This window comes from Myotis davidii, unplaced genomic scaffold (genome assembly GCF_000327345.1).
Source record: "Myotis davidii unplaced genomic scaffold, ASM32734v1 scaffold68, whole genome shotgun sequence".
Taxonomy (NCBI): Eukaryota; Metazoa; Chordata; class Mammalia; order Chiroptera; family Vespertilionidae; genus Myotis; species Myotis davidii.
In genome coordinates, this window is record NW_006300376.1 from 823,430 (window position 1) to 833,832 (window position 10,403).

Genomic DNA, 10,403 nt, shown 5'->3' on the forward strand with positions numbered 1-10,403 from the left:
TGGAAACTAATTATCAATAGCACAATCATCATAGTACATACTAATACTGATAATTCAAAAATTAAAAATGATAATAAAATGCAAACTGTAGGGGCCTTCAGCAAGAATTAAGAAGCTAACTTTTCTGCACAGTCTAATTTCCCAGAATCAAATCAGGCTCTTAGATATTTGTGCCAGGAAATGAGAAGATATGAATGGTTCTAGGACTGTGTTTAGTTAATAAAGTCAAAACCTTCGATGAACATGCCTCTACCCAAACCCAACTCTGAACCTTACATTCAGCAACATGTAGCTTTTGCTCTTGAATCACAGAGTTCTTCACTTGGTAGTAAGATAAGTTGTTGATTGTTGCTGTAGTATTGATCACCAGCTCCTCACAGTCGTCAATTGACTTGTATTCTGAAACAAAGTAAGGGTGTCACAGACGCATCGCAGGGGCAGTAACAGTGCCGTCCTCGCGGCAGCCACAACCCCAGCGGCAGCAGGGATGTGCCCTTGTGCTGGGCAAGGTCTGTGCAGGGCAAGGTCTTGTGCTGGGCAAGGTCTGTGCTGTTTGCTGCCTTATTTCCATGGCTCTTCCTGCAGGGAAATGCGCCACATGTAGGGGCCTCCTCCTGCCCAGGGTTTAGAACACTAAGTTCCATCCTCCAACCGAGGGGTCTGAAAAAGTCCAGGGCCTATGTCTGCTGTAAAGCAAGGGTGCCAACGCCCCAGTGAGCGCAGCCGTCTCTAAGCCCCCTGGTTCACCCTGACCCGAAACACACAGATGCTGGCCACTTCTCACCTGCTCTGCTACAATCTAGCCCTGGGGTGGGCACACTTTTTGACTTGAGGGCCACAATGGGTTCTTAAACTGGACCGGAGGGCCGGGACAAAAGCATGGATGGAGTGTTTGTGTGAACTAATATAAATTCAAAGTAAACATCATTACATAAAAGGGTACGGCCTTTTTTTTCAATAGTTTTATTCATTTCAAATGGGCAGGATCCGACCCGTGGGCCGTAGTTTGCCCACGGCTGATCTAGCCTGTCTCTCACCCCTAACTGGCTTCTCTTCATCCACCTTTGCCTCCCTGAGTCTATCCTCAGCAAGGTTATCCTTTAAAAGTCAGTCAGATAACATCATTGCTCTCACTTGGCCCCCAGACCCTCTCTGGGCTGCCCCAGTCCTGACCTCTCTGGCCGCATCTGCTGCTCCAGCCCCCAGCTCCCCCGGACCGACAGCACTGGTCTGTGTGCTCTTTCTGAACATGGCAGATGAGCCTTTCTGAGGATGTTGGCACGGCTGTTCCCCCGTCTGGAATGTATCCTTTTCCCGGTTACCCACTTAGCTCACTCCTCACATGCTTTGGGTTGTTGCTCAGATGTCACCTTATTGGACAGTTTCCTTAATCACCCTGTATATAATGGCACCCATCATTCTCTCTGCTCCTGACCCAACGTCAATGTTTTCCATAGAACACGTGACCACTTGACTTATATGTTTAACATATGTCTTCTAGCCCTAAAACTTAAGTTCCACGAGGAATAGTAATTCATCCGTTTCAGTCATTGCTACGTTCCCAGCATCTTAAGCAGCATTTGTCATATAGGGAGTGCTCAATAACTAGTTGCCGAACGCAAGAATAGGTGAATGAATCCGTGACTGACTGAATGAATGAAGGAGTGAATGAACCTTTTAACTTAGCGCACAGCCCCTCAGTAATTCTGCCCCTGCCTTCCACTCAGCCTCCAGACTTATCTGGCCACAGTGCAGAGAAGGGCAGAGGCGAGGACGCCAGTGAGAAGCCGCCTGTGGTAGTCAGATGCCGAACCATGTAGCTTAGGCTTGGGTGGTGGTGGGGATGGAGCACAGTGGACAGGCTGAAACTATTTCGGGAGGAAAACGGAGAGCATGAGGTGAAGGCTAGATTGGGGGGTGAGGGAGGAGAGTCCCCCGTGGGATCCCTGGCTTCTGAATTATGTAAGTGGATGAACATAACCCGGAAGAGGGTCCGGTTGGGGAGAAGGTCACGAGTTGAGCTTTGATATCTTGAGTTGCCTTTGAAGTCCCCGCATTTGGTGAGGGGGAAGCTGGACATGAGGTCTGGCAGTCGAGGAAGTCACACTGGTTACACTGAGCCAACGACAGCAACATGAGCAAGCTTCTGCCTCTCACCTCCGACCCTGCATATCCCCTCCATCCCTGCCCCAGGCTGGCAGGGAGCTACCCCACACCTGCACACACCTGGGACCGTGCCTGGCTAAGAAGTGCCTTTGACCTCCTGTATGAAACCAAACTTCCTCAGGGAATAAGAGGGAGGTGGTGAGCTGAGCAGGGGACGTGCTAGCTCTTATGTTTCCTGATTTCATTCTCTCGCCCTTTGGCCTTCTTTTCATGAGAGAGAACGGCCTTTTATAGCTTACTCCATTCAAAAGAAGATTCAGTCATTCATGTGCTACAGAAAACATATTCTCATTTATTCCGTCTTTCTCCAAGTATTCATGGAGCATCTACTATGTCCCAACTCCCGTGCTGGCCTTGTGGGTGGGAGCGCCGCTGGCTGAAGGACCAGGGTGTGTGCTCAGATGGAGTTACTCGATACGTTCGGACTTGCTTGGAGCCGGACAACCAAAACCTTGTTTCTATTTCTCCCTTTTGGGACGAGAATGTCTAACCTGTGCCTGCCCCACCACTGTGTTTTGGAAGCACGCAACCTGCCTGGTTTTACAGATTTACAGCTGGAATTTTTTTCCCTCAGGCTAAGGCGTATCTCAAGTCACACAATATCTGATTTAGATGACATTTCAATGAGATTATGGACCTTGGACTTTAGAGTTGATGCTGGAATGAGTTAAGACTTTTGGGGCTGCTGAGAAGGAATGAATGTATTTTTCATATGAAAAGGATGTGAATTTGGGGGTACCAGGGGCAGAATACTATTGACTGAATTGTGTTCACTTCCCCAGATTCATATATTAAAGCCCTAACCTCCAATGCATTGCATTTGGAAACAGGGGTTTTAAGAGGCAATTAAAGTTAAATGAGGTCCTAAGGGTAGCGTCCTTATCCGGTGGGACTGGTGGCGTTATAGGGAGAGGAAGAGAGAGGCATTCTCTCACTCTCCACGTGCACACCTTTGCATACCTTGAGGAAAGGCCATGTGAACCAGAGGAACCAGAGAGGCCAGCACCGGAGGCTGGGCTTCCGGCCTCCAGAACGCTGAGAAATGCATGCCTGGTTTGTAAGCCAGCCGAGCCAGCCTGTAGTGTTTTGTTATGGCAGCTTGAGCTGACTAATGCAGGGGAAAGATAGGACCTGGGCCACCTGGGGCTGTAATGACAAATAACGTGACAACCTGAAAAAGAAAAGTAAACGTTAATCATGTGGGCTAACCATGGAAACATTTGGGATTTTAAACCCTTGGTGGTTATTGTGGCCAGTTTTTGGTAACTTGATTGGAATACTTTTTAAATCCTGCAATGTAATTCACATACCATAAAATGCACCCTCTTAGCGTGGGCTTTAGCAGTAATTCATATTACTATTTTTTTTTCATTTTTAAAAAAATCTGGATTATCTTTGAGGTATTTCCTTACAGAAGAGGAATTTTCTTTCACGGGGCTGAGAAAAAAAAAAGTGAGCTGACTGTACGAATAAAACCCTGCACACACCCAGCCCACAGAGCTGTCCCTGCTGCAGGGGGCAGCTGCCTATGTGCACCACAGCCCGCGGGCCGGGCCGAGGGCCTTACCCAGAGTGGCGAGGAGCAGCCCCACCACCTGCGGGTCGGCGGCCAGGGGGGGCCCGACGCCCGGGTGGATGGCCAGGTTGGCGAGCACGCGGGTCAGCTTGATGAGCACGTCCTCCACCTGGGCCCGCGGCTTCTGTGGCGTGGGCTGCTCATCTCCAGCTCCTGCTGACCTCTCGGGATGCAGGTCTAGCTCGTAGAAGGCGCGGAACAGCGACAGCAGGGTCGGGATGCTCTCTTTCTCTCTGAAAAACTGCTCACGCGCCTGGTTGTTTTTCGCTGTCAGGTTGCCAAGAATGAAAACAATACGAACGACCAAGTCCTGCAATAAAGAACAGACCGTGGGTTTCCAGTGCACAGCGGCTGGGACAAATTGTTGGAAAGAGTTCAATATTCCATTTACTCACGATTTAACTAATCGTGAAAGGGAACACGTCTGGCTTGGACTAACTTGTACAGGAGTTGATTCCCAAGATTGGTGCAAACTGACAGAGGTGATTAAGGCAGAAGACAAGCTGGTCAATGCTATATCATTAGAAGGTCTATTAACTTCAGATCCTTCACGCGGAATGCTGGCTGGCCTTTCCTCCCCGCTCCCCCCGCCCCCCGGCCAACTAGTGGACTGGGACATCATTACTAAGAACAATGCATTACGTAAATCTAAGCTTGTTCTGGAGGATCGAATCTTTTCCTGGAGCTGCGTTTCTAAACACCGGGCAATAACGTTTGGTCAGATTGTGTTACAGCGGGGTGTTGGCGGCATTACTGACGTTTGGGGCTGGATAATTCTTTGTTGGACGCTAGCTGCCTTGTGTTAGCATTCCTGGCCTCTACTGCCAGATACCAGTAGCACCTCCCCAGATGCCATAGCCAGAAATGACCCGTGGGGACAGCACGGCCTTATCTCTGCATACCATTTTAAAGCAGGACTGGACTTGTCTTTCTTTTTTTAAAATATATTTTATTGATTTTTTACAGAGAGGAAGGGAGAGGAATAGAGAGTCAGAAACATCAATGAGAGAGAAACATCAACCAGCTGCCTCCCGCACGCCCTCCAGTTGGGATGTGCCCGCAACCAAGGCACATGCCCCTGACCGGAATCGAACCCGGGACCCTTGAGTCCGCAGGCCAACGCTCTATCCACTGAGCCAAACCGGTTCAGTGGACTTGTCTTTCTTGACCTGGGTAGTGGTTACATGGGCGACACCTTTACAACTGTTTGCTAACTGGTACATATGTGTTTCATGAGCTTTTCTGTGTATATGATATATTTCACACAAAAATAATAAATGTTTCTAAAAACCCCAAGATGAGAACATTTTACAACTAAACCAGATACAGCAACAAATTACGTTCGTAATTCGACAACAGACCTATGAGTGTGGTTGACCTTGCACACGGTGGTGAAGGGGGTCCTGGGAGGGAGAAATTTGAAAGGAGAACTTATGACCGGTTGCAACCGGCTTGGGTGCTAATGGTCTTGTGCGGGCGCTGTGCTATTTTACAGACAAGGAGCCAGCCTGGAGAGGTGCCGTCCGCAGCCAGCGAGGGCGGAGTCAGGCTGTGAGCCCGCGTTGCCCAGCCCCGGAGTCCTTTCCGCAGCCATGCCCTACTTCCCACCTGTGTGTCGTTTAGTAATCTCCTCCTTGGACTTGCCTTCTCTCCGAACAGCTAGGGAATGATCTCCTTTTAAAATGCAACTCTGTCACCGGGAGGGGTTCCAATAACCTTTGTTCATCAGATTCGCAGTTACCAGCAGCCTTCGAGAAGAAGGCCAAAGGAGGGAGGGCGGGCTGTAGGTAAAGGCAGGCTTCCTTCGCGGTCATCTTTCTTCATATACAAAGGAGCGCTCCAACCCTCACAGGTGGCTAATCCAGGGAGACTCAGAGCTGCTTTTCTTTTGAAAGTTCCCTCGGGCCCCTCCCACTTCTAAGATTCTTTCATTCTAACATCTCTGTGGCCCCAGCGTGGCCTAGGGACCTGGGGAGAGGAACTAGGTGGTCAGGCAGGAAGGGTTCACGCTGCTAGGAGCCATCTCTCCCTGCCGTCACAGAGGAAAAGGAGGGGGCGGTTCCTGGCAGCAGCGATGCCAACTGCAGGATGGCATGCGAGATCCACGGAAGGGGCCGGCAGATTGCGCAGTCTGCCTCAACGCGCTTCCAGCAGCTGCTGCGCTCACCGTGTCTGTCGTCTTTCTCAGGGTTGGCTGAGGCTTTCTTCCCCCCACCCTCTTCTCAAAACATTCTCCGCGAATGGAGGGAGCACGGGACAGGCCAAAATAGAAGCAGTCTCCAGGAGGCTGGCAGGAGTGGCGTTTCCTTTTTCCCAAGCCAGCACTTGTCTTGACTCATCTGGAATCCTGCGAGCGGAGGCTGAGCAGGAGGGCGCTGCGGGCCCTGAGCTCACCACCGAGGCCTCCGCCCCGCCCCGGGCACAGAACTGCACCAAGATGGCATGAGAGAGGTAACTGACTGTTCCACCGCCACAGTTCATCTCAAGTCTACAAAATAATCACTTCACTAAAAATCCTCTCAAGAAAAACTGGACAAAGACCAAAAATCACTGATTTGCAGAGACCGCGATTCCACAGCAGGAAACTCTTTCAATATGCAATTCTCTTCTGAGATACAGATTCTCTCCTTCTTTCTTAGACAATATCTGAGAACTACATATAAATCGACAGTGCACTTTTATGGCATTTCTACTAAATTTAACCCAAAGCTGCTTATTCCTACCACAGCTATGAAACAGCAAAATGAAGATGAAATAGGAGAGATACATAAAAAAAAAAAAGAAGGCAGTCTAGTATAACCAGCTCATAATGACTTTCTAATTTTGCTTAAGATGGCCTCGGCCTAGCAACAGCTGTGGCCAACCAGCGCTCAGGCAGGTACACCTCCTGTAAGAAGCCCGACCTCAGCCTGTGGGATATTCTCTCTGGTTTCACATGTGGTGCCCTAATGAGCAAGCCCGTTACGCAATCTGCATGAGCCCCGCAGGGCTGTAGATAAAGCTGCTTTCACAGGAACACAACAAGGAGCAGGACGCTGCTGAGCAGCACGGTCCATGTCCGTTTCCAGCAGCAGCAGCAGTGGGTGTTGAATGTTCCTTTCCACGTGAGAGAGGTTGGCCTCAAGTCCAAGAAGGAGATGACCTTCTACTCAGAGATCTGGCAACTGATCCAGAGGCTCACTGACCCCAAAGTCCAACACAGGTGAAGAGAAGAGGCAGGACTTGAATAGATGCCCAAACTACCATCAGCCCATCTCCTCATTCCAATGACCCTTATCTTCCTACTCAGTCAGACTCAGCCCAAGGGACATTTTTGATTCCTCCCTGTCTCACTCCCCTCCCCAACCAGTCACCAAGTTCCCTCTGCTCTATCAACTCAAAATCTCCCCCCACTCCCTCCTTCCCATGCTCACTCTGGTTAACCTGTTGGGAGACTCTTGTCGGAAACCCTAGACGAGCTCCTCCCTGTGAGATCAATGTTAACACCACTTCTTTTTATTTTTTTATTTTTATTGATTTTTTTTTTTTTTACAGAGGAAGGGAGAGAGATAGAGAGTTAGAAACATCGATGAGAGAGAAACATCGACCAGCTGCCTCCTGCACACCTCCTACTGGGGATGTGCCTGCAACCCAGGTACATGCCCTTGATCAGAATCGAACCTGGGACCTTTCAGTCCACAGGCCGACGCTCTATCCACTGAGCCAAACCAGTTTGGCAACACCACTTCTTGAAGAACATTTCCTATGCCATGTCCTTGCTCAAAACATCCACTGCCTATCAAGCATCAAAGCCAGAACCTGATGCACCATCTGGCCCCATGGGACCACTTCTGCGTTACCTCACACGGCTCCCCGCCCACAGCCAGCCACAGGGAACGCCTTTCTCCCTGACTCCCACACCCTTCCTATCCACCTTCCAATAACTGATGTGCATCATGTTGACCTGGGGAAGGAACCACCTCAGGCTATCACAGAAAGAATAAACGATGTTCAGCAGACTTCACTTAGGAGTACTTCTAAGTAAAGAAAAACATTTTAGAAAGATTTTTAAAAACAGGTTTAAATTGCAGGGGTTGTCAATGTGCTTAACCAGAAAATTACATTAATCAACATGCTCTGTTTAAAACCTGGTTGGAAAGTTCTTGTGCAATCTGGATCTGAGAGCTGAATCAGGATTTGCAATTTCTAACATTTACCCAACCTCCCACCCTCATTCAAAACCTCGACGTGAACTGAGCTTATCGGTGGCCAGAGACCCGGTAAATTTTACCAGTTTAGAAGCCAGACTGCACTGCTGTAAAAATGCTAACGAACCGTAGGGCACGGAAAGTGGGCCAACAGTTTGCATAAGCGCCGGACCATGTACAATGGAAGGATCTGGGATGCTGGAGAGTCAAAACCCAGAACCTAGTCGAACGTCATTTAAAAACCAGAAGAGATTATACTTCATGCCTCCATCCATCTGTCCATCCCATCAGCACTCATTTACTGAGCATCCACTGTCAGTGATTTTCAACCGGTGTGCCACTGATTTTTAAAACATGCAATACCCCACTAGTCAGCGGCACTGACCTCTTTACCTTTAGATTCTCAAATTAAAAAATGGCAAAAGCTGTCTGGTGTGAATGAATCAAAATTTTGCCTTTTTTTTGGTCAGATCAGCAAAATATATATTTTTTGGTGTGCCATAGAATTTTAGGAATTAGTTTATGTGTGCCATGAGATGGAAAAGGTTAAAAATCACTACACTGTATGCTCCTGAGACCAGGGCAATGCTAGAATCCCACTGCATCCTGTTCTTTAAGTCAGGCATTTGGGTTCCGTGCTGAGTCGGGAAGAGCCAGCTCCACAAGGGCAAAGCCGCAGGAGCTGGAAAGCATGAACAAGCTGAGGGCTTGTTGTGCTGCCTGCTCGCCCGGTCAGGGGTGCAGACCAAGGCCAGGGCTGAAAAAAAGGAGCAAGCTCAGCCAAATGCTTTCGGCACCCACTGGGAACGCGCCGGCAGAGGGCCTGGGAAGAGAGCCACAGGGCACGCTCCTGCCAGGCAGAAGGTGGAGGGGGAACCGCAGCCAAGTGGCCACAGAAAGGCGCCAGAGTGAGAGGTGGAGGGGCCTGCCTCACCCATCCGCCCCGGCCCCAGAGAGGAGGAGGGGAGAGAGAGGTCATGCTGTCCCTGGGCAGCCACGCAGCCGTGCTTGCGTTAGAGAAGAACAGTGAGAAGAGTGGCAGATGTCCCTGTGCCGCAGCCCCCACTGTCCCGTTATTCCTGGTCTCATTTTCAACACCACGATGCCCAAGCACCCAGGTCAGACGGGGCTCACATGGCTGGAGAGGGCGCTTAAGGGGAAGTCCGGACGGAATGAGAGGCATGACTTTCAAAGCAGCACAAGCAAGGACATGTCTGGTGGCTCCCATACAGTGCTGCACAGGCTCCGGTGACGGCCCCACCTCTGGAAGCCGTGTGTTAACTCGCCTCCCCACCCACCGGGCATTTCTACAGGTGGAGAGGGTCAGCCTGGCTGTTGTTCAATAGACGTGAGTGACGGGAATAGAGATAGGGTTCTTTTTTTGGGACATTGACCTTTTGCAAAAATATTGCCCGTCTTAAAAGTCATGTTGGAGGCATTTTATCAGATGCCCTGCCCGGCAGATATTTACAGAAGAAATGAGAAAAATCCCTTTCTGTTCTTTCAAGAAACAACCCAAACGTGTTTTGCGGAGATGCTAAATGCAGCCACGCCGACGTCAGAGGCAGCTCCCGAGGCTGCTCCCCACCACCGCTCGTTCCTTCGTTACTAGGCCCATCTGTTTCACATTCGGTTTGTACCACATGCATTTCCCACCATAGAGCATACAAAACGTGCATGTTTCTTAAATGGAATTTGCCATTTAATTGAATTCTGGACAGTGTTTTTCATAGATATTTTACCTAATGCTGAAGTTCAGCTTTCGAATGGCATTAAGCCAACTGAAATGTTGTGCTCCGGTCTCACTTTGTATATGTATGGCAACTGGGGTTATTAGCTGTACCATGGATCAAGGACCAAGTAACCTCACAGACATGAGCCCAAGTGGTGTCCCCGAGGAAGCCCTCTGTTAGAGTTGGGAGGAGCAGATCCCGTGTCTCCGAGGTTCCTGCTGGACAGAACCCCAGGCTCATTCGTGACCATCCTGTACAGACAGGCCCCGGCCTCTGTGCAAAGAGGGGCAGTGTAAGAATGATGGCGTTTTATTTTAAATGAACTAGTGTCTCTCAGATTTATTTGTTGCAAACTTCCAAAGGTTAGATATGGGTATATACAGAGGTTTCTCAAAGCAGGATTACCTGCAGGAGTATTTTGTGACTATCCTATCTAATAATAGAGAAACATGGTAATTAACCATACCTCTGACACCCTTCCCATTGGCTAATCAGTGAGGTATGCAAATTAACTGCCAGCCAAGATGGCGGCCGGCAGCCACACAGCTGAAGCGAACAGGAGGCTTGCTTGCTCCAGTGACGGAGGAAGCCAAGGTTCCCCACAAGCCGCAGCCCAGTGCTGAGCTCCGGATGCAACAATGTTGCAATTATAGAAGCTAAACAAACTCCAGATACCTGCTTTCAGCCGGCAGCGGGCTCAGAGCTTACAAAATTGTTAAGTGAATGTTCTCTGGAACGTTT

At 49.5% G+C, this 10,403-nt stretch overlaps 1 protein-coding gene across 1 annotated transcript in view; it reads right to left on the reverse strand.

The window, feature by feature from the left end:
• Positions 1-10,403, reverse strand: part of ARMC2 (armadillo repeat containing 2) — an 89,960-nt gene that overhangs the window by 9,838 nt on the left and 69,719 nt on the right. The window contains exons 13-14 of the mRNA XM_015572718.1: positions 3,734-4,052; positions 208-399 (exon numbers count right to left, since the gene is read on the reverse strand). Coding sequence (XP_015428204.1) covers positions 208-399; positions 3,734-4,052 — 511 coding nt within the window. The remainder of the gene's footprint in view (positions 1-207; positions 400-3,733; positions 4,053-10,403) is intronic.